General features: G+C 33.1%; 1 protein-coding gene across 3 annotated transcripts in view; it reads right to left on the minus strand.

Moving 5' to 3' along the window:
• Window positions 1–14,843: 14,843 nt before the first annotated feature.
• The window catches only part of LOC135796134 (adhesion G protein-coupled receptor E2-like), a 36,852-nt gene continuing 25,970 nt past the window's right edge, over window positions 14,844–25,725 (minus strand). For 2 of the 3 annotated variants that reach the window (XM_065308042.1, XM_065308045.1), the window contains 5 exons: window positions 23,155–23,260; window positions 19,984–20,144; window positions 17,982–18,101; window positions 16,067–16,253; window positions 14,844–15,930 (listed from right to left, as the gene is read on the minus strand). In XM_065308042.1, the coding sequence (XP_065164114.1) occupies window positions 15,622–15,930; window positions 16,067–16,253; window positions 17,982–18,101; window positions 19,984–20,144; window positions 23,155–23,260 (883 nt within the window). In that variant the 3' untranslated portion in view covers window positions 14,844–15,621. The remainder of the gene's footprint in view (window positions 15,931–16,066; window positions 16,254–17,981; window positions 18,102–19,983; window positions 20,145–23,154; window positions 23,261–25,725) is intronic. The other variant, XM_065308043.1, reaches the window with a different exon arrangement.

Genomic DNA, 25,725 nt, shown 5'->3' on the forward strand with positions numbered 1-25,725 from the left:
TACTTACATACTTATAATATGTAAGTTACTGTTTGTCTATACTAGAATTTATCTAGAACTTAAAAATAATTTATATGGCAAAACAACGTTTGCCGGGTTAACTAGTATTAATATATTTTTGAAGAGTATATAAAACCGGTCAGTATTTACGAGAGATATTTATGAGTAAAAAAGTAGAAAAATAATTCATTGCACGCTATCGCGCTGTATCCTGCAGAATTCTGCACCAACAAGTGTGATTTACGACCAGGAAAAAATAACAATAAAACCATCTCTTGAGAAATGCCCGGTTTTAATCTTTTATTCTCATCTCAGCATCCAGAATAACGAATATCTTGTTTTACACCGAATGATATAATCTTATCAAGTCTTTTGTTATCTTGTTTCAACACAATGGATTCTTTTCCAGCGATGTTTGAGTGAAATTTTTATCGCTTAAGAATTGCATTAGGGTAGAGTTAAAGTGAAGATGCTGGTGAATTACGGCGAAAGCACCTTGCTTCGCGCGTAATTGGCATAGTTGAAAGCTAATGCATCGAATCAATCGATACTGCTGCGTTTCGTAGGCTATTAAAGTCGAAATTGCACTTTCCCGAACACAAAACGTCTCGAAACCAGAATTAATTACGAAAAAAAAAGCAACACGAGAAGAGGATACTTGATCAATTTCATATTCGCATTTTTTGAGTGGACATACTCGACGCACAACGAGTAGAAAAGGATTATATCTGGCGGACGAGTAAAGTAAGTGTACTTGATGCGCTCGAGTTTTCCAGGATTTTCCAGGGTTTTAATGCACTCTCATTCATGTTCGACTCAACCCTCTTTTTCCTTCTATTATACGCTAGGATACGCCGCATGCGACTGGGTTTTATCAACTTGAGCACAATTGTACATGATCGATATTTATGTGCAATATTTATGATCTTCATAAAATGTAATACATACGCGCGCGAATCCGTATCGCCCGTGTGATTTATGTTTTTCGGAGAGCACATAAAAAAATGTGCACGTTCGTGGTGTGGTGGTGGCTTCGAGCGTAAAATTATGCAAAAATTATCGTTTCACCGCCGGCCCACAATAAAAACTTCTGAAAACACATTTTTGTGCGATGTGGATGTGAAAAAAGCATGCAAATTGAAAACGTTGCATTTTTCGGCATTGTGTGATCGTTAACGAGTGAAACAAAAAAATCTTCACGATTTTAATTGCATTTTGTTGACATACTAGTGTTGAGATAGCAATTGCATAAATTATTCAGCATCGTATGGAAATGATTCTTCGTTAAAACTTTAGATCGTTTTTAGAACTGAATTAAATTGAATTAATACAAAGTAAATACGGAGACATTGCCAGTGGAATTGAATAATCTCCATCTGGATGTTCAAACATAATTTTTCTTTAATAATTTACTTTTAAAAGTTTCAGAAACTTGAAGACAAGACATTTCCAAATCAAACATTTGATTTGATTTCGTATTTAATTAACTATTCTCTTTGTTTGTTTTTCATGGGGAATAGATTCGATGGTAATGTTTGTTTGGTTTCTGCAATGATATGAAGTATTTATGATAATATTTAAGTGGAAATGAATGAATTAAATGAAGCCGATTGAAATCTCAGCAAAGCAATTTATTTTTTGCGTGTCTAGACCGTAGAGAAGCATTGAATGAGCAGCTGGACGTTCAGGGAGACTGCAAGCGACACGTTTAGCATTAAGATCTAATTACCTACAGGAATGTTAAGTAATTGCAGTATTCATTAAACTAAAGTTTATGTCTGTTTCTTAATTTTGTGTGGGAGTATTTTTGACCTTGACTGATGAAATATTTTATTTTATGGGGAATCACTACATAGTATAAAGTAAAGTCGCTTTTTTTTCCGGTCCCTTTGTTCGCTTAAATATTTGAAACTACGCAACGGATTTTGATGCCGTTTTTTTTAATAGATAGAGTGATTCAAGAGGAAGGTTTGTATGTATAATAACATCCATTAAATAGTGGAGAAGTACTGTTATTTTTGAGGTTTCTAATGTGATGTCGTAAATACAAAGTTTTCGATTATTCCCGTCTGCTCTTTGTGCGATGCTTCGTAGCTTCCCCCTCCAAGCATAGACGTGTGTGTGTGTGTGTGTGTGTGTGTGCACACGTAAGTTTTAACATGTTTTGCCTCCAAATCATGGTCAGAAATTGAATTATCTGGTGTTATGTGTAGAACACAAAGTATAATAAAATTTAAAGCAAAGATAAATTTGAAATTTCATAGTTTGTTCAGAGAAGGCGCCACAATGCACTTATTTGCCCAAAGAGCGTGTCATGTGTGATACTGGTTTCATTCAGTACATTTGCCACTGATGTACATTTAATATTTTCGTAGACATTCCAGTTTTATTAAAAACAAAGTTAATTCCGTTTTTCTTCCTCTGGTGTTCAAATTTTCTTTGTTGTTGCTTCCATAAACGGAAAAGGCTTTACGGTGACGTGGTTTTCGAATGATTATACAGGATCTTTAAAACCATCTTTTGATAAACAACGTCGTTTTTTATTTAATTTATATTTTTTAAATAAATTTGTGATTTACGAATATTCTTCCCAAAATTTTCGCAATATTCTTGGTTTTCTTTGAGTGTTTTAATGGTTTTTATTTTATAGAATATTAAATATTATGACTGGTCCTGTATATAGTAACACTGTATTTATTATTTTTGCTAAAGGCACTTTTAATTTTTGAGCATTACGAAAGTATTCGCCGGAAGCCGAGATTTCGCGAGGGAATCAAACGCGCATCACGCGTTGAGCACGTCACGACAACGTACGATGCGACACGATCCCGACTCCATCAAACGAGTTAGAGCGACACTGACACCAGAGAAAAAGCAACAGTTGCACAAACATCGCGTATTGTCGTGTCGCACATCTCAAAAGAACTGTAAAAAAAGTGCATCACACAGTGCATCACACCACCACACACAAACATTCCAAGTAAACACTACATCCAAACACACAACACAACATACATCAAAACAGGTACACACTTTTCTTTTCAAAATAGTTAATTAATGTTGTCATGTTTCCATGTTTCATGACATGAATCTATCCATACACATGTACAGATTTGTACAGATTTAGGCAGTCTAATTAGAATATATAAGTATCGCCGGGTAACATCGATTCGTATTAATTTATTCATGCAAAGTGCCACGCACCGAAATTTGCAATGCAGATGCTTTCGGACTGCAGGCTGCAGTAGATTGCACAGGATCGTGGGTATTAACGTTGATGAGGTATTCATAGAGATGTCGATTAGGTCCTCTGAGGCCAAATAATCCAGATAATATAGGTACCACTGAATTCTCAACAATAAAATTTTAATGCCGCCTTAATTTATTGCTTTATTTGATTGTAAATATGCATAAATAAATCATGCGGGTGATATGATCTATTTGGTACATATTCTTAACAATGATAAGGTTCCATTGCTTCTATTCCCTCTATTTCGGAAGATTAGCCGGGTCGGTTTTGGTATTCATTCGGATGAATACATTTTAGCATCACAAATCAGACCTTTATTACATGTACATTATAAGAGAAACAGAAAGGTTCGAATCCTTTGGAGGACTCAAAGGAGGAACGTTTATCATTGACAATGTGTTCTAAATGTACAATAAAACGAATTAATTGTATATAATACTGGATTTATAGTTTTATTTTATTTTTTTGTGAAAGTAATGTGAAGTAAACAAACGTGTTTGTTTGTTTACATTTAGCTCTAGAACCATTCACTCAAATTTGATTAATTTTGGAATAGAGATAGTTTATGTCTTTAAGAAGGACATACGATAGTTTTTGTTGTAAAAATAATGTTTTAAGAAGGTAAAATGCAGAATTAAAATGTGTATAGTATTAAATTAAGGTATCGTTACTAACAGGTATTTTATGTGGATTTTTTACCAAAATATAATTTGCTGTTGATAAAATCTTCTATAATATAAAAATGAATCGCATAATCTGTTGGTAAGCGCATAACTCAACAACGCCTAGACCAATTTGGCCCATTCTTTTTTAAAATGTTTGTTAAAGGCCAAGGATGGTTTTTACGGCGAGAAAAATTCAAATAATTGGCGGGAAAACCCTAAAAACAGCGCTTTTCTATAAAATAAAAGTTGGTATTGAGAGTCAATCATAGTTATAGGTAAATAGTTGAATCCGAGATGGCGCGATGAAGTGCATTATTAGCAATTCTTTATATAATTAATTTGTTTAAAATAAAATTGCGAATCTCATTGATAGAACTGACACATACAATATCTAGAACAAGAAAGTAAAAACGAATTACATTTTTATTGAACGCTACCGGGGCGAAGTTGCGGGAAAAAGCAAATTAGAAATAAAAATTTGTATGGAGATTTAATTATAGTTATAGTTTTAAAATTCATTCCGAGATGGCGCAAAAGTGAATTATTTAAATTTCATATTTTTTAACCTAAAAGTGAGTTTTTTAATGACGAATTAGGCAAATAATTGGCAAAACAAATATAAAAACCCTTAATTGGGTTAATTTTTTAAATGAAAATTTATGTGGGCAAAAGTAGGAATTTTAAAATAAAATATTAGAATGATTTTTTGCGTGTAGCTTAGAATTTATGATCCCGATGGCCACGGAAACCGAGCTCGATTTTAATACGTAATGCGTGTAACCGGCGCCGGCATCATCCGACACACATGCTCGTTTTATAATTAACGACCATCCCTGGGACCAACCCGAATGCTAATGGTGTATCACGCGTCCACGTTCGTTCTGCACGACTACCTGTTTCAGCATGCGCTGCATATTCAGGTTTTGTTTGCAAAGTTTGCGCGCCGAAACACGAATAGTTGAAATTTTAATTTAACCAGAAACCCAAATTTATCCCGCAGGTCTCTTCTCTTCATAAAACATTCGAAATTAAATTTCAAACCGTAATTTATGAGTTGCAAGTTTTAAGTGTTGTGCATAAACATTTTATAACGTACATCAATTATATTCACAACTGCTCAATTTATTTAAATTATTTAAACTTTAATTCTATTTAAATATTAAAATAAACTCATTACAAGCGTAAAAATTAATTGAGCGCTTAAAGTCGTTGGGAAATTAACGCAGCGGGAATAAACGCGTGCGATTTGATTTGACGCCGGCTTAAAAACCTTTAAAGACCTTTAATCACAACAGCGCTGGGGAGTTAATTAAAATTTCCGCTTGCTCTCGGCAGGATACGCTAAAGCCTGCAGGAAATATTGGTAAGCTGATGGGTTCAACATGCAACAAACAAATCATATTAACTTGAAGAAAAAATTTATGTTCAAAAATCACTTATTTATTTTTTTAACCTAAAATCTAGTTAAGAGGACAATGTGATTCAATGTGAATCTCAACGCTCAGGGAATTCAAATCTCTAAATCTATTACAAGGCGAACAATGGAAAGTAAAGAATAGGGATAGGAATAGATTTACAGCATTACACAAAAATTTTAGTAAAAAATGATTAAAATTTATTAACTTTTCACTCAATTCAGAAGCATATAAATCATAAACATATTCATACACAAGTCAAAGTATCCCAAAAGTTTGCAAAACATGAAAATGTATGAATCTGTCTGAAAGTGATAAACAACAAAAGTTTTAATATAGTCATTCATCAAAAATCAATTACAACGTATATAAATATATTTTTTGTGTTTATTATTTAATGTTTTGACTGCGAATCTGTATTATTTTGATAGGTTTCCTAAACTAAGATTCAACTTGTGAGTGCACTTGAGTTTCGAGTTCTGTGCACTTGTGAAACTTCTTGCGTCCGCCTCTGTTATTACTTTATTAGCCTGAAGTAGTTGCCGGTGAAACGCAACCGAAACGTCCAAACTTTCAGCGTAATTTACTCAATATTGCCGCAAAACACCGCCATGAATCAATTCGATTCATTCACCCTCGACCGCTGGAAAATTCTGAAACTTTAAACTTAGAAAACTCGATGGAGGTACTTTGTAACTTTGATCCCAACAACAGATTATTAAAGAAAACGTGAAAATAAAATTGTTTATAAATGTGTTGTCTGTTAAAAATACGCAGGTTGTTTTTCATGTTGGATTTTGCAAGTGAAACAATTTATCTTACGTTTTTTTCACACTTTGCACTTTGGATCTGTTTACATTTTTCTTATTGCCCGCCGGTTGTCAAGCAAATCAACATATTTCAACGCTTTTCCACGAAGCGTGGATTAACGTACTCGTTTCTCTTGTTTTCTTCGCCGTGCTACTCCTTCGGGAATGGAGCGCATTAATATTTAGCGATGAACATTGCTTCGAACAACAGGAGCTTTGGAAACATCAAAAACTCGAATTGCATTTATTCACAGCGTTTGAAATTTTATTTTTGCACATTTTATAACTAAAATAACTTTTACCCACAAATACGTAGTTTTTATTAAAAACTAGCTTTTGTCCGCGACTTTGTCCCGGTAGTGTTTAATAAAAATGTAATTCGTTTTTACCCTCTTGTTCTAGACATAGTATGTGTTAATTCTATCAATAAGATTCGCAATTTTATTTTAAACAAATTAATTATATTAAGAATTGCTAATAATACACTTCAGCGCGCCATCTCGGATTCAACTATTTAACTATAACTCATTGAATCTCAATGCCAACTTTTATCCTATAGGAAACGGCTGTCTTTAGGGTTTTCCCGGCAATTATTCGAATTTTTCTCGCCGTAAAAACCATCCTTGGACTTTAACAAACATTTAAACAAAAGAATTGGCTAAATAAGTCTAAGCGTTGTTGAGTTATGCACTTACCAACAGATTTTGCGATTCATTTCAATATTATAGCTACTTGTAAAATAAAAAGAAAATATTTGTAATTTATTTAGTAGTTTAGTCTGCTAGTTATATAGATTTATTTTCGTCATTTAACGCTGAGCTGTTCCCAACGAGCGGCGTAATTTCGTTGGTGTGCCCAACCCGCTTTCGTTTTAGTCCTGCCACTAATGCGATAAACAACACGGCTCCGTCTTCGTTCACGTCCCACATGTTCTTTTATTTGCTCGTCTGCTGCCGAAAACGTTCAGCGTGTACTTCGGAGGGATGCTTACATACCAGTGTCAGTAAATGTAGCATGTAGGAAGGATGTTTAGGATGTTGGGGATGTACACCTCATCATTGAAAAAGCAATAATGGAAGCTAAAGTTTCCGTGTTACATTTTCACACTGGATGGTAAACACTGACGGGTAATAATCAAAAAATAACATCAAAAAAATTTAATATATTCTTCTCCGAAGAAGACTATAATATTGAAAATTAAATGTCAAATAAAAAAAATATTTTTTTAAATTTTTTTCCAAAGGAAAAACAAAGTTTTGACAGAAAAAAACTTTGGAAAAGAAAATAGATACTCCGGGTATATGTCAATATTACTTTGTTAGATAAAACTTGTTTCCCCGAATGTTTTTGTCAAAAAATTGTCAAGAGACTGAAATAATTTTACCAGTTTTGTTTTGTTTCACCAAAAAAAAAAAGAATTATTATCGCCGCTGGTATCGCGATGTCTCAGGTGATGGCAATATTTATAGCTAATGGCTCAATAATTTCTGTATCGCTTGACGTCGGAAAACGCCCCGCGGGAACAAACTGATGGATTTTCCACGCTCGCCTAGCGCATTAAATTTAAGCGAGAGCTCGCAAATGCACATTTTATCAAGTTATTTAAAGCATTCACGTTGAAATTTACGTTTACATCTCTAGAGGAAAACAAAAAAACACACACCTACATAATATTTACATTTAAATGGCGTAGGATTTAAATATTCAAAACAAAGTGCTCATGTTACCAATCATTTTCTAAGCCAGCGTAAACTGATTCCCAGGATATCTGATAGAAATAAATCTTTGCTTCTTAGCTGGGAAAGGTTTAGACTAGAATTTCCACTTGAAAATTCTCATCTTCTTAGCCTCTCAGGATTCAATATCAAAGTGTCACAGGCGTTTGAAGTACTTCGATGTAACTGTAATTTAATACTTATCTATAAGTATAAAATAAAACTTTGAAAGAAGAAGAAGTTTTTTCATAGTAAATTTATACAAATGAGTAGTAAAAGAACGATCGTTTAGAAAGCAACACGTTTTTACACTCTGGCTGTAAAATAATTCCAAAGAAATGGTAAAAAGTGTAAAGAGAAGCAAAGAATAGGGAAAAAGGCAAGAAGATGAACTAGACCCAGCAGGGAGTCAGTTGAAAGTTTGCGCGTGTTTTAGGCATAGATATAAACTGTGCTAAACTGAAGCGTTAAACTTTTACCGAGCGCTTTTCGAAATGTGTGCACTTTGAAAATTGCAAAGTTTCGAACCGCACCAGCCACACACGTTCACAGGCAAAAATAACGCACACGTACGAAGTTTCGAAGAATAAAACAACTTTAAATAAGTTTTTAGACAGAGGAACTAAATTATTTTGGGTGAAAAGAAAAAAGGAAAGTTCAAGAATCGTACTTTTAATTAAACTTTTTTATCTTAAGTAGAAAAAGATGTCACATAAAATGGAAAAAATAAGTTTTGCTAAATTTTGATATAAAAAATGGCAAAAACATGTTTTTTGAAACTTTTATAGAAAGTTTTATAGATCTTAATGACAATCATATATAAATCACTAGTTTTTGTCCACGACTTCGTCCCGATAGTGTTTAATAAATATGTAATTCCTTTTTACTCTCATGTTCTAGACAGATAAGATTTGAAATTTTATTTTAAACAAATTAATTATATAAAGAATTGCTAATAATGCACTTCAGCGCGCCATCTCGGATTCAACTATTTAACTATAACTATGATTGAATCTCAATGTCAACTTTTATCCTGTGGAAAAGTGCTGTCTTTGGGGTTTTCCCGGCAAATATTTGAATTTTTCTCGACGTAAAAACCATCCTTGGACTTTAACGAACATTAAAAAAAAAGAATTGGCCAAATTGACTTAGACGTTGTTGAGTTATGCGCTTACTAACAGATTGTGCGATTTATTTTATATTATAGATTTGAAAAAAAAAACTATTTGACTAAAAATATGCAAATTTTTTTTAAAGCTTTTTTTGCCGAAATATTATGGATGAAAACTTTCTAATTTTTACTATAACCACTACAAAACACTTAAAAACTTTACAACACATAAAATAATTAATTTTTTACTTACCTGCTCTAATAACAAGCATAAATAATAATTTTAAAAATTCCTGTTCAAACAACACAGGCTGCGCATAGTGATTGAGAAGTTGGTCGCGTATAATTACGAGCAACAACGAAATTAATTATGCACCAGACACGAGACGAACGTGTTGAATATGTATAGACTGTCATGGTTTCCAGCGTTCTCGGCATTTCGGGCATTCTTGCCTCCACCAAGCGTGGAAATTTCAGATTTGTTCGATGCGGTGCGCCCGTAAATCATTCATTCAGCTCAAAATGTGAAATTCTCGATTTCTCATTATAATTACACAACAGCACGATCGGCGGAATGTACTCGTCAAATACGCGCATTGTAAATTCATTTACTCGAACAGATTGAATGTTCAACCAAAGATTCAACATGATTCAAGAAGTTTGTAGGTATTAACAAAATCTTTATCTCTATCTTGGGTTGGGCACATACACAGTTGTGCGTTAATATGAAAATTAATGCGGCATTTGGAGGTTGGAGTTTCCTACTTTTCCAATTACTGCGCTTCTCGATTTAAATTCGCCCAACTTTCGAATGCAAAAACGATCAATTTGTTATTTTAATGCCATTAAAACTTCAACCACTTTAATTTGGATAAAATTCGTGTTGAAAGTTTGGTAACTGTTTAATTATTTTAAATGTTAATGAAAAACAAACAAACTAATTGATTTTTTCTTTTATTATAAAAGCAAAATTATATTTTAGTACATTATACACCAATTCTAGCTAATACATTAATTTTTGTTTGTTTGTTACGCTTTCACCCAAAAACCATTGAACTAATTTTGATAAATTTTGGTATAAAGATAGTTTTGATAAGGGAAAATAAAATATGCTATTTATTTGGCTCAAAAAATTATTTTAAGGGTATAAAATAAGGGATGAAAGTTGGTATGAAGATTCAAATATGATTTAAGTTCAACAATTCAAATCTAGATGGCGTTAATGTGCATTATCAATGTTTCCCAATTTGTTTTTTTTAATAAAATTAATTTTTTTTAGGAAAATCGGCTAATAATGGATCCAAGAAACAAAAAAAGTAAAAACCAAGTATTACTAAAATATACCTCGACAAAATCGCGTGTTAAAGGTAATATTACAATAAATTAGGATCCATTACGTGTATATTATAAGTAATTTACGTTGCTAATTAAAGTTTGTTGCTCATATACCGCCTTGCCGGTAATACAAATTTAATTAACGACATTAACGTAATCGTCGGGCTTCCTATAAATTCACAAACTGCTCAAACTGAGCTGTGAGCTCACATTTCCCTGCTAAACTTTATTAAGTACGCGTATCAGAAACTTCTGGTGGTACATGGGTGCATTGAACAGTCAAACACAAATTTCCCCCCATCTAAATCTAACCCTGGCAATGAAGAATAATGTTGATTGCTTCATTTTTTCATTAGAGTAATATGATAAAACACAGCGCAAAGAATATAAATGATTGCAATTTATGAAATGTTGTAATTTTTCTTCGCTTGTTTGCAGACAGACGAGCAAGAAACAGCGCGGCGTATAGGAGGGAAAAAAGTCAATTTCATTAGAATTCCGGTGTGGGGCGTTATAATCCGCGCAAAAAGGTCGGTTTATCTTAATTAACTTCATTTAACGCAGCGCGTTCTAGAGTTGGCAAACTTAGGCCGGCAACGTGCAAAGTTTTCCGTCATATTTGTTGTCTAATACGATTTACGCCTATTTCACACGAGTAGGAGGTGTTTTAATGAGTTGATAATTTAATTGAGCGTCAAGGGTATTAGGATGACAAATTTATTATATTCAACATCATATTGCGCTTTGATAGTTAAATACCGGTTGGAATTATGATTAAGTTGGGTGAATATTATATTGTCCAAGGGTAAAAATAAAGTAAAAATATGCTTTGCTAGGTTTTTAATTGAAAAATTTTGTTTTTGTGTTATTTCTGGATAGTAAAGTGAATTTTTATGAGAAATAAACTTAAATTATCTAGAATTCAGGCAATATCTTTGTAATATTCAATTTTAAGTTTGAGTTTAATTGATTTTATAGATTTTGTCTTCTTTGACTATTTCTTCACTTTTTTCCCTTCTTTTTGACTTTTATTTTTTAATGAAAGTGTCACTATAAAACATGGACCTTTTTAAAATTATTGAAAAATTTATTTATAATCTTATTATGCAATTAAATAATCTATAAATTTTAAGAAAATCTAACATTTTATAGAACTATACTTTTTTTATAAGAATTGAGTGAAAATTGAGAAAAATCACTAAAAAAACCGTTAATTTTTTAAAATTTACATTTTGTTATCAAGAAGTTTTGAAAATTGATAGTTGAGCCGCTTATTTTGAAAGTGACCTAACTCCGTTTTTCAATTTTTTGCCGGTTACCATGGTTACATGTACAACTTCATGTTATTTATCAGTGACGCACTTCAGATTGCTTATATTCAGAGAAAATACGGTACATTTTTTACACATAGGTTTTCCGAATTAATTGAATAACTGACCCGTGTGGTTTGAAAGTGGCCTAACTCCATTTATAGTTACATCAAGGTATTTATTATTGATAATGTCGGAAAGCAGCGATGAAGGTCATTTCAATTAATTAGTATTTACAAGTCCACCTCATTTTTGGGACAATTGCGTTAGTTAATTAACCTGTACGTTTAATTAATATAAAACTTAAAATTTAATATTAAATTATAGAAATTATTGCAAGCATGAGGAAGAACCGAAGAAGACCACTTAGTTCAGATAGTGAAAAAGAAATAGTAATTAATAATTTTAAAAAAGCGAATAAGAAAAAGAGTTATAAAATAAAATTCCTCGTCAGAGGATGAAGATTCAAATAACAATGGAGAAAAGATTGATGCACCATATATCCAAAAAGTGCGAAAGATAAAACGGAATTCAGGAAAAAGATATTGCAGTTAAACCGGAAGTATTGTTCATGAAAAAAATTTCGAACCAAAGATTGTGGTTGTCGGAATGCGTGCACAAAAAATTATAATGAAGAAGAAAGAAAGAATATTTTTGAGAAGTTTTGGGGTTTGGCAGATTTTAACAAACAAAATGTATTACTTCACGAAGCTGCCTGTGAAACGAAGACGTTTTTTCTTCAATTTGAAACATCTTAAATTATGTTGAATGGACTTGGGCATCTTCAAATTTTATAATGAATCTGGCTGTTAATTTTGAAAGTGGCCCAACTCCATTCTTGATAAGGAAACGCACGTTATTTACTTAATAATTGCCACTACTTTAACAGGAACAGTAAATTTAACATCCTAAGATACGCTTAAGCAGTATGACTCCTTTGTATCTTATACGTATATTTTTAAATTCATTGAAACGCAAAACTTTCAATATCTCGATTTGAAGATAAATGGAGTTAGGCCACTTTCAAAATAAGCGGCACAGTTATTACTTTTAATCCTTTTTATAAAACATAAAAAATAAATAAAAATAATTTCTGTAGTTGAATGTTGTTTAACATAGCTTGAGTTGCAATACAAGTATAAGAATTTACATTAATTCAAATTTATATAGGGGCTAATTATTATTTTTCATGACAATAATGACTCTAAAAAAATAAATTTGTCTCCGAATTTACAAAATTATGCAGAAACACTTTCCAAACTTCAATTTTTTATGCCCCCACTGTCAAAATTTAATTAAAATAATATTTTCACATTAAATTTGTAGTAAATTAAAACTAAAGTCCTCTGGAAACAAGGACAAGGATGCGTTTAATGTATCTCGCCCACTGCGAAGCTGCTGCGGTCGTTGCTGCCCACTCAAACACCCATGCCACCCACACGTCCTTCGCCCGCTGTCGGCTTGCGTTCGGCAACGCTTAACATCGCTGCTTGCAAATTGCCAATGGCAAATGTTCGAAATGTCCCAACATGTTAATTTTCATATCCACCCACACTAATTCCCACCTATAAATGTCCATATCAATGCGAATTCGCTGATTATAATTACGTTCATAAATATTAATCATCGTTTGGCGGTTTCACAGCATCATAAAAAAATTAACTAATATTATCCATTGCATTGTTAATAATACCACGCATATAAAATAAATTAGAATATATGACTGTCATTTTTGGTGTAATGGCATTAAAATATTCCCTTGGGGTTGTCTTTATTACGCAACTTGTTCTAATTAGTTCATATGAAATGTCTTCATGTGCTTGTTTCAGTTGTTCATATAATACGGTTTATTATGTTTCGTTCGTGTTCGTCCTTGTTCACTTTTAATTTGAGTTCATTCACAATATCGGATAATTCTACATGCTTCTGCGTATTAGATTATCTCGACGTATTTTCATAGTCAGCATGGAGAATCCTTCGGGGGCTAAGTTGGAATTTATCTTACCTCGCATATTGCATTAAAACTTCGTATGCTAACTTTACTTAACTAGGATAGGCATGCGGACTGTAATTGAAAGTTACTAAAATTAGAAATTTATTTAATAGAATGTGACTGAAAAATGGAAAATTATTTTATTGTTTTTTTTTTAATTACAAGGTTCATGTTTAGTTATATATCTATCTATTGTATTTATATATAAATGTTAGTTACAGCGTTTATAAATTAAAAACGGCTAGACAGATTTTGATGATGTATGATTTATTGAATTTGTTTTAGTTTCTAAGAGCAGAAGAACTATTAAAATATCAAAAATTATGACTTAAAGGGTGTTAAATCTATAATATAGAAATAAATAGCAAAATATGTTGGTAAGCGCATAACTCAACAACGCTTAGACCAATTTGGCCAATTCTTTTGTTTACTTGTTTTTTAAGTCCAGGGATGGTTTTTACGGCGAGAAATATTCGAATAATTGCCGGGAAAACCCTAAAGATAGCCTTTTTCTATAGGATAAAAGTTGGCATTGAGATTCAATCATAGTTATAGTTAAATAATTGATTCCCAGATGGCGCGCTGAAGTGCATTATTAGCAATTCTTTATATTATTAATTTCTCTTAAATAAAATTGCAAATCTTATTGATAGAATTGACACATACTATGTCTAGAACAAGAGAGTAAAAACGTATTACATTTTTATTAAACACTACCGGGACGAAGTCGTGGGCAAAAGCTAGTATAAATATAAATGCGAATGTAATTATGTCTGTTTATTTGTAAGTTTTCACGCTAAAACTATGGAGCCAATTTTAATAACAAAACCAGTCTACTTTTCATTACAAAAACATAACGTAATGCGTATAAAATAATGGATGAAATTTAATTTATTTAATTATAGTTATTATAGTTTTTATAGTAATTATATAATTTGAATAATGATGTTATTAAATTGTATTATTAGCATACCTCATTTCATTGAATTAAAATTAAAAGCTTATTGAAGGATTCAATACAAACAGATAAAAAAAAAATTAATTTATTATTTTAATTAATTTATTATTTATTACAATCCACGTGGCCATAGTCGTAGTCATTATTTACACATATAAAATAAAATTTAATCCAAATTTAAATTTATTTTCATAATTCAAATTTTAAATTAAAAAATAACTCAAAACCAATTATTATTCATTAACACTAAAAATAAATAAATAAATCCAATAAATACAAATATATTTGAAAATCACCTTTATTAATGTTTATTTACAATAATTATCCATTTTATATGCAGCTGCAAGCGTTGGTACTCTCCATATTTACAAATTGTTGTAATATTTTACATTCATTAGGATACAAATATTTTCCGTAGCATCTACATTCTGATTATTTTGCGTTAACATATAATATTTTCACAAGTTTTTGCTGCCTCGGCAGTTATACCTGCGTCTAGGATTAATATTTACACTGTTATGCACACATATTTACGGCTAGACAAACACGGATATTACATTAGTGTGTCTGCAGGTCTGCAGGTCGGGAAATTGGATGAAAAGCTCGTGCGAGGAATTTTTATGATAAGAAACCCGTCGTCGGTGTGCGTAACCCTGTGAAGAAGAAAATGATATGCAAATATCAGATCTATGATGATGAAACATTTTTCACTCGACTTTCAACCACAAATTTCACGTCTCGCCGCCTTTCAAAACTTTTCCCTGCTGAAGATTAAAATAATTAATAATTCATTATTTTAATTTGGGCGTTACTTAAAAGTTTGTAAGTAACAACTTAACGGTAATTGTTTTGAAGCCGATTTAAGCTGAAATTAATTTATGAACATCTTCAACAACGTTTAAAGCAGTTTTAAAGCATATTTAGTGAAGATTGATATGAATTTGATATGTGATGATGATGATGATAATAATAACCTCAATTTTACTCAGCTCCATCTTTGTATCTGTCATTTCACTCAATCAGTCTCTAATTTTATTTTTATGAAAAAAAAAAACTGCGTTTAAACTGAATCAGGTGCTGGTTCCCATGTGAGTAGTTGTAAGCTGGTGGATTTTGTAATGCCCGAATGGTGTCCGATAATATTTCGTGCCTCAGCTGCAAGATTACCGTAAGATGGCACCATTTTCGAGCGTTTCGATTTGATTGTACGCGTGTATAACTTGAGCACCTGGCAATTGCACGTGACCAGCATAGCGACAAAAATGCCCTGAAGCCCTTGCCCCACATGATAAGCGATCCACAGTGTCTCTGATTTGATAAACATTGTCAGTGCGCCGAGGACCATCACCGATGATAATACCATTGTTATCTAAACATAACACAACCCAGAATACAAAAATATTATTAGTTTAGGATAGGCAACCAAATTTACATGTTTTTGTAAAACTATATTAGTAAATTTGATATGGGTAGGTCTAGCGGTTTAAAGATAAAGGGATAAATACCTTGGTAAATAGGACGATCTGAAGGGTCCGCTTCCTGCGCATCTTGTCACGTACGCGCTTATCAACCTGCATGCTGATGACGTAGCGCGAGACGACGGCCGCGCGCAGGAGATAGGAAAGTGTTATCAGGACGATTAGTGCCACCGGCACCAGCAGGCCGTAGATGAAACCGTTCTTGTCTAAAAACCTGCGAACAAAGCGCACACGCACAAGAAACGTGCTTTTAAAGTGGAATACACATTATGCGAATTTCATTAGACAACTAACGAGAAGTAATTACGCGAAAACTTTGCTAATTAAAACAAAATGTGTCTGGATTTATAATTTTTTATAAATATTTTTAATGTGTTAATGTTTTTCTTGTTAATCCTCTGCAAACATTGTTGTCTACAATATCTTCAAAGATGTTTATCCGTGTGAAAATGTTGTGCGAAAGTTTCGACTGAGATTTACAATTAGTAAACTCTAGTTTTCGCGCTGCGAGTGGAGTGTTTTAAGTTGCAAGTTGAGTTTGGCGTTAAATGTGTTGCGAGGATGTTTGTTTGGCCCGAGGCAGTCGCGCGGCAAATTAAACCGGGCTGATAAATGAATTTTCTTAATCCGCCATTACACACGCCTCTGCACGCGCACCTGCACAGCAATCTGCGAACTTAAACAATAACGCAGTCCCTGGTGAACTTTAACTTTAATCGCGGAGCTTCTCTGCTCAGACTTGACACTATTTTGTATAAGAAGAGTCTTAAAAAGATTTGCGCTTGTGAATTATAGGCAGATGTTATATCATGTAGATGTTATTTGGGTTGCCTATAGTTGTAGGTATAAAGTAAATGTATTTTGATGTATCTTTTTTGTTTATATTTAGTTTTTAATGAGTTTGGGATATAATTTAAATAAAAACGTAAAAAAACAATAAAATTCATAAAAAAATTGTTTATCTTGTTTGTAGAATCGAAACAAGTGTTATTCTCGTAAATCTATCTATAATATAAAAATGAATGGCAAAATCTGTTGGTAAGCGCATAACTCAACAACGCCTGGAACAATTTGGCCAATTTTTGTTTTAACATGTTCGTTAAAGTCCAAGGATGGTTTTTACGACGAGAAAAATTCGAATAATTGCCGGGAAAACCCTAAAGACAGTTCTTTTCTATAGGATAAAAATTGGCATTGAGATTCAATCATAGTTATAGTTAAATAGTTGAATCCGAGATAGCGCGCCGAAGTGCATTATTAGCATTTCTTTATATAATTAATTTCTTTAAAATAAAATTGCGAATCTTATTGATAGAATTGACACATACTATGTCTAGAACAAGAGAATAAAAATTAATTACATTTTTATTAAACACTACCGAGACGAAGTCACGGACAAAAGCGAATTTTAAATAAATATTAAATTAAACATGGATTACCAATTAAAGAGAGAAAATAAAATATTAAGTAATTTGATCAAGTGAAATATAGACAACTTTAAATGTTTAGATGTTATATAAGTTGCCTATGGTTGTATGTTTAAAGTAAATGTATTTTGACGTATCCTTTCTATTTATACCTATTTTTTAAAGAGTCTGGGGTATAATTTCCCTGCAAACGTAGAACTTCTGTGAACCTATCTGCATTCTTGAATAATGCATTTTATGCTGCATCGTAAAGCACGTCTCCGACCCAAACCCTCGAGACTTGATATTCGAGCGAATTTTATAAATATAAATCGCATCAATTCTTATTATGTAAATGTAGCTCTAACTCAGCAAATATAAAAAAAAATTAACAGCTCTCACACGTTGTGAATAAGATGTTATGTCTGGCATCACCGACGAGACTTTGATCTCTAAATTTCTTGTAAATCTAAAGCGTATCGCGTCTAATTCGACCGAGAAAGCAACTAGTTTACTAGAACGGGGGCGGCACTCACCAGCAATTGTGCACTTTGAGGCTGGCGGTGTCCAACATCTTGCCGGCCTTGTCGTGGTACTGGATGAGGACGGCGGCGGCGAGTAGCAGACCGGGTACGCCCCACGCGAGCACCGAATATCTGCAACGAAAACGGCAATCGAATTATGACCCGCAGGCGCCGCTCTAATCGAATTTGCGTCGGGCTTTTAGCGATGCGCCACTTACTTCCATACTGGTAGTTGGAACAGAACGGAAAGTGAAATTGGAATATTCATGCATATGCCTTTGTTAACTATATAATACAACTATTACTACAGGATTGTGTTGAAAATAAGAAGAGAAAATAGTATATTTAGTAACAAGTGGCTAAACGAGGGCTTTAACAACGTTTAGTCACGAGGTGCTTACGCTATTTTTTCTACTTCCACTCTAGTTCAACGTTGCAATTTTTGTATTTCAACTTTTGTATTTTAAATCATCGAAATTTGCTCGCACACTTATCCCATGTAACGCTTCGGTTCATATCGTGCCCTTCCGATACGAGCAGCAGCAGCGCCTGCTTTGACGAGTTTGACTGACGTCACATGACATTTCATACCGCCTTGTGCTGTTCCGTAGGCAAATGCGCAGGCGCTTGCTCCGTCCCGTGCATAATGCAAGTATGTACATAATGAATATTATGTATGTCTTGGCCGTCCGTATATAAATTACCACTTTTTGTGTCTAAAAACCGTGGATAAACTGACGCTTTATAGGTGGAAGTAAATAAAATATTTTTTTAATGAGCAAACATATAATTTTTTAAATAAATTAAAACATGGCTGGGTTTCTCATTAATTAGCGGTTTTCAAGCATACACGAGAATAGAATTTTGCTCATTAGGACATTTTTTCATAAAGAATCTCATAAACTCGCCGCCCACTCCAGTTACGCTGAATTTATATAAACACGCTTTTTCCGACCGGGTGCGCATTAGCCCGGAAGAAAAAACACTACAATAGCGCACAATGATACACAATGGTACAAAGGGAGTGGGGGTGTAGGAAAAGCTAAAGGACTGCAAACGTAATTGAAAGCAGGCTGAGAGAAGGCGACATTCAGTGGCGACCGCAAACTCAGTATTGTTAAATTCACGCAATCAGATGGGGACCAGGATGAAACGGGGCGCGACTGGGTGATGTTGCAATGTCAATGGAATGGGGCCTATGGGACAGCGCAGGATGGCGTTTTGCCTTTGGCGTCTAATTAAACAAAACTCGGGGCCGCTTAATAAACAAACAGGAAGCAAAGGCGGCGTTTTGAATGGTCGCAGAGGCGTGAAAATACTACACAATTCAAAGGGAATTTCGGAGAGGTACAAATTTTTTACTTTAGGACTTTTCAAAATTAAAATTTTAATTTATACCGACATAAATATATTTTCACTAATAAATGTGCATAAATGCGAATGTGAGGCATTATGTTTGTTAGTGACGCTTTTATGCAAAAACCTTTGAAGCAATTTTTATAAATTTTGGTTTAAAGATATTTTTAACCAAGGAAAATAAAATAGGACATTGTTGGTCGTAAAATTATTACTTAAAGGGCGTAGAATACGGAATGAAAGTTGGTGTACATCGGACTAGCACATAATAGACCCAAAAATAAAAATAAATTAATTCAACCTATATCTATATAAAAAATAATATTGGGTTAGTTAGATCACTTATAATTCAAGAACGGCTGGACAGATTTTGATAATCTATGATTTGCTGGATTTGTCTCTGTCTCAAATGGAAGAATACTTATGAAAATATCAAAAATTATGACTTACAAGGTGTTAAACAAAGAATGAAAATTGCTATAGAGATTCAATCATAGTTATAGTAATATAATTGAAACCGAGATGGCGCTAAAGTCAATTATTATCAATTCTCATTAAAATAGCAAATTTTATTAATAAAAAAATAATTACTTCTTTACTAAGAATTACAGCAACAAAATCATAAGAAAAAAATAGTTTTTTTTAATATTTAACTTACTTGATAAAATGCCTTCCAATTGAATTATCAGTAATGGGCACCAAATTTAAATTAGTAGTAAATTGTGTGTACATATGATGGGCCATCACGAGCATCCAGCAAAAAACGCACAGCCGTATGTAGTGCAGCGAAAACGCCAAAGAAACACACAATTCAGGATCCTGCAACATAAAAACACACTCCCATCAACTTTTTAGAAGAAAATGTAATATTCGATATCTACTGGTGACTTGTGAAAACGTCCCCGAGAGATTCAAAAGATTTGCGCATTTTTAGTGATTCTCGGTGACACATCTCAATAGCCTGCAAATCAGCAGCTCCCAAAAGCCCGACGGGCGTTGAATATTGATACCTGAGATCGCGCAGATTGCTGGATTTCACACGAATAGAGACTCAAAAATGCAATATCACAATATCATAATATCAGACCAACCAAATTGAAATGTCAATAAAAGCAGTGTATATACAGGGTGCTTTTTATTTAGTTTATTTAGTTCATGCAGTGGATTTTGCGGATTACACGCGATTAACATGAAACTGAAAATGTTTCCGCAGAGTTTGCAGCTCATTCATCACCAGCACGGATCCAATATCCGGGTTAAACGTATGTATAGTCTGTAACGCCCAACGTTTAGCAATAATTAATCGATTGTTGGAGCGTTACTCGTAGAGCAACGCCAATTTCGCAGTTAATTAACCAAAATTGGGCTTCATTGTGTTGGGACCAGACAAAGCCATCAATATGTACGACATGAGAACGTTCAACTCACTAATTGCTTCATATGAATCTTCAACAAATTAATTTTTAAATATTATTTTTTTTTAATTAACTAATTACATTCCAAGTGCTTATCGTGAGTGTACACTTGATTGCCATGGTTTTCATTCGACGTTTAATACATTTATCATCAAGTTCTAAGCTTGGTGGCTCTTGTTCTCAGCATAAGTATTCATCCCTGCAACCCATTATACTGAGACCAAAGCAATGAGTAGCTACAGCTACAACTTCATCTATAGAACGCTTGAATATTGAACATTATGCATACAAACACACATACATCAACACACACATATATATGGAGTGTGTCTATATGGGTTGTGCGCCACAATGCCATCGCAAACAGAGGGTGGAAAGCTAACAACCCGGTCGACGGCGCAAGCAGCCGACTCAAAAGCATCGAATTAACTCCCGGTTCCTTTGATACATTACGTACGTCGTGTGCTCACGCGTGCGTGCGCTTGTGTTGCGAAGCACCGAGTTGAACAAACTCGCGACGATCAAATGAATAACACTAGTTTCTTTACGATTTTAATTCGTGTAAAGCATTCGTGTTTGACTGGTGGTGGGGAAGTTTAAGTATACAAGATGGCGTTTAATGGCATTAAAGTTGCCTACATCAACTAACTTAACGACGAATTAAAGCAAACTCGAGCCACTTAATATTCTCGTTGGAGACCGTTCAAGAAATGATTGAAAATCATAACAAGGGCTTCGATAGAATAGATTAGGGCCAGATGGGGCGCCCAAACCCTTGAACCTTTGACCTTGTTTATTCTAACTTGTACTGGAGTTAAAATTAACAAGTATATATAGATTTATATGTTGTGTATAGGTAAATTAACTTGTTTTTGTTTTTTCTTGGTTTTTATTTAAAAAAAAAACGAATGTTGGGGTTTCTAGCGTCTCTGATTTGTTAGATTTCTTTTCCGAGTAACAGAAATCAATCAAAACATTGGAAAATGCAATTACAAACATTAAATCTGTGGATTTAATTATTTACATCCTGCTGCGATTCAATTTAGATTTCAATTAAGACATTTGCGTAAATAACATTTTTATTGACTACATATTACATAAAATAAAACCTAAAATAGAAAAAAAGTCAAAGAAATATCCAAATCTATAAAACTGAATCGCAAAATCTGTTGGTACGCGCATAACTCAACAACGCCTCGATCAATTTTGCCAATTCTTTTTTTAAAATGTTCGTTAAAGTCCAAGGATGGTTTTTACAGCGAGAAATATTCGAATAATTGCCAAGAGAGCCCTAAAGACAGCCCTTTTCTATAGGATTAAAGTTGGCATTGAGATTCAATCATAGTTATAGTTAAATAGTTGAATCCGAGATGGCGCGCAGAAGTGCACTATTAGCAATTCTTTATATAATTAATTTGTTTAAAATAAAATTGCTAATCTTATTGATAGAATTTCCACATACTATGTCTAGAACAAGAGAGTAAAACCGAATTACATTTTTATTAAACACTACTGGGACGATGTCGCGGACTAAAGCTAGTAATAAATTAATACCACCATTAAAGAAGCAAAATAATTGTTAAATAAGGTTATATCGTTTCAAACCATAAAAAGTTTTGTTTTTATATTAATAACAAACCTATATTAATTCAATTAGTTGTTTTAATTATTAATAATAATTTAAAGTGGCAATTAAATATTGATTTTGAAGTAAAAACTTGTTTTGCTATTTTAATAAAATAATTAATAAAATAAAATTGAAAATATTTTATTAATTTATTTATTTTCAATTCCACTTTAAACAATATTTAATCATGTTACATTGTCATTTAACGTTGATTAGTTTATAAATTAATGCAATTAGTGCGCAAAATAGTAATTACTCGACAATTTCCTCTCGCAAAATGCACATTTACATGATAATATCATAAAATTCACGTATAATATATTTTTGAGTAAATCTCTGAAAATGATGGACGCTTAATACATTTAATGGCGAGTAGATTATAAGACCCTGAACGTTCACATTCAGCCCGTAAATGCTCCGATTCAATCCCGAGCAAATTACATTTATTGACGGCATGATGGGCATCCAGCTTCTGCACAAACATTTTCACATTCCCTGCTTCGCCACCAAAAATAGTTTTCGCGTTTTTTTATGTCTTCGGATGTCTTTTAACCGCTGTGAGTTGCATTTTCTTTGTGTGCGAATCTAATTGAAGCCCGAATTCTCTCGGGAGTACATGAAATTGAAGCGCTCTACATAATTAAGTGAAGCACTCGAAGATTTAGTAGCGGCAAGTAAGTGAAAACCCTGCGAATATTTTTCGCAAGCTCAAGATGAAATGCAAGTGGCGCAAACGGTCGAGGAAATTAATTAAGCGCGCTGGGTGCGATATTGAGATGAGACTCACCGGCACACCGCCGACTCCAATCACGTAGAGTAGTTGGGTCATGAAGAGTGCCGCCAGCAGATTCATCAACGTCGTGCCGGCCAAGTTTCGCAAATCGGAGAAGAGGCTGCAAGAACATGTTTCAATCATTAAATTAATTGCAAAGAATCACAAACAGCAAAATAACGAAAACAAAAAAAATAATTTTCGCATATTTTTCGTGTTTTTCCAACTAATTTAACTCGTTGTTTAACTCAAATTATTTTTCAATTTAGGTGTTTAATTTCTCATCTTTTGCTGTTATTATTTTTCGCTCCAGTGAAACTTTTTTAATTTAAAAATGTAATATCAGTCGTAAATAAAACAAAAAATCTGTCGCTGCGAGTCGCAGCCGGTAATAAATCAGTACACGTGTATTCCACACATTAAGCGCGAATTGCTCGTTTTCTTGAAATAATTCCTTGAAGAGGAACAACGCGGCGGAAAGTTCCCGAAAGGCAATTTACTCGAAACGGCGGCGACACGACGGAATCAATTCCGTCGCGCGCGGGTGAAAAGGTGCGAGAGTATGAGGGCTGTAATCGCGTGGAAACCGCATTAAAGCGCACGGGATCGATGGAAGTTGGAAATTATTTGCCGCGCGTCCGAGGCATAAACTTTGAAACATTTATTATGATCCTGATCCACTATTCACTATTCATTGGTTCGCACGTTTCAACTTAAAGCGGGCAAGATGTGAAAATCGATCTTTTCGAGGCGTTCAGGGTTAGTTAATCGAACTAATCAAAGTTATAATTGGTGAGATAAATTAAGCACTAAAATTAGTTTCACCTGAAAAATAGGGATATATGTATGAGTGTAGTTTATTAAATTAAAATTGTATTTTCTATTTGGTTGTTTTTTTTTATTTGGACGATTTGTTATTTTCTGGCTGCGACTCAGATTTCCAGATTCAAATACAATTTTTGGAGATGTTTATGTTTATCCTATTTTCCAGCATTCCGAATCTTGATATTTTGTTTTGTATCAGCAGTAAGCTTTACTCTCCTTTTTTTGGCGAACGAGTAGCAAAGCAGATAAACAGATATTGCTTTGAATAAAATCTTGTTTTTGCCAATATTCTGTTATTTTATTTATTTTGGTAAAAAAAAACTTAGTTTAACTAGAATAATTGTAAAATGTTTCCTTTTATTTAATTGTGTATTATATTGTATCTATAATATAAAAATGAATCGCAAAATCTGTTGGTAAGCGCATAACTCAACAACGCCTTGACCAATTTGGCCAATTCTTTTTTTTAAATGTTCGCTAAAGTCCAAGGATGGTTTTTACGGTGAGAAAAATTCGAATAATTGCCGGGAAAACCCTAAAGACAGCCTTTTTCTATAGGATAAAAGTTGGCATTGAGATTCAATCGTAGTTATAGTTAAATAGTTGAATCCGAGATGGCGCGCTGAAGTGCATTATTAGCAATTCTTTATATAATTAATTTCTTTAAAATAAAATTGCTAATCTTATTGATAGAATTGACTCTTACTACGTGTATGTCTAGAACAAGAGAGTAAAAATGAATTACATTTTTATTAAACACTACCAGGATGAAGTCGCGGGCAAAAGCTAGTACATGTTAAATGTTGCTGCAAACATATTATTTTTCCATTTATTCCGGAAAAATAATTGAGGTGAACTATCATAACCTCAATTTCTTGCAAAAAATTGTTTTTGGAAGCAAATTAAATGTTCTTCAATTTATTTCAATGAATATATGAAATAAATATTTGAGAATATCGAGTGTTTTTAGTAAAAAATAATAATTTAAATAGTTCAGCATCAAAATATTGATAAAAATGTTGTTTTCGTAAAACACTTGGCATTATTTTATTTGTTTTTGTAAAATAATTCGAATTTAACTATTTTAAATATAAAATATTTATCAACAAACCCCTTTCCAAGTTATTTTTGCGAAGAATTTAATTTTTTCTCCTTTTAACACCAAATTTTTGAAGAAAAAAAGTAGTTTTTACTAACATCCCCATTCTATTTAGCAAAAAAAATTGTGTTTAACTAGTTTAACCTCAAAATGTGTGCTTGTAAATCTAGTCCATTGCAACTTCTAACCATGGGAAAGATTTATAGCTTTAGTTCGAACATCCTGTCACTTTTCGCACTTTGAACACGTCTGTTTGTTAACCAGCGGCGGCGCCCAAAATAAACACTTCAAAACAGGGTTAAACTAGCCTACAACAAATACGAGCTGCTGAAACAGTCAGCTATCCCTCCATATGTATGTGTACATTGCGACACCAAATCCGAACTAGTTTTCCCAATTTACCGGACATCAACGTTAAACAACACTACAAAAACAAATACCAACACGTTACACTTCGAATTTACATTGGGCTAAACTAACATATTCTTTTAACATCACCTACAGTGTCGTAGAAATATTTATTCTACGTATTTCCGTATTTAATATCTCATACAAAATAGTATATTAAATAACAAGTGGCTAAACGAGGGCTTTAAGAACGTTTAACCACGAGGTGCTTATGCAATTTTTTCTACTTCCACTCTAGTTCCACGTTGCGGTTT

The sequence above is a fragment of the Atheta coriaria genome, unplaced genomic scaffold, assembly GCF_025399875.1.
Source record: "Atheta coriaria isolate IRGN ID8LTWV9N9 unplaced genomic scaffold, Caltech_Dcor_3.1 hic_scaffold_7_pilon, whole genome shotgun sequence".
Classification (NCBI taxonomy): domain Eukaryota; kingdom Metazoa; phylum Arthropoda; class Insecta; order Coleoptera; family Staphylinidae; genus Dalotia; species Dalotia coriaria.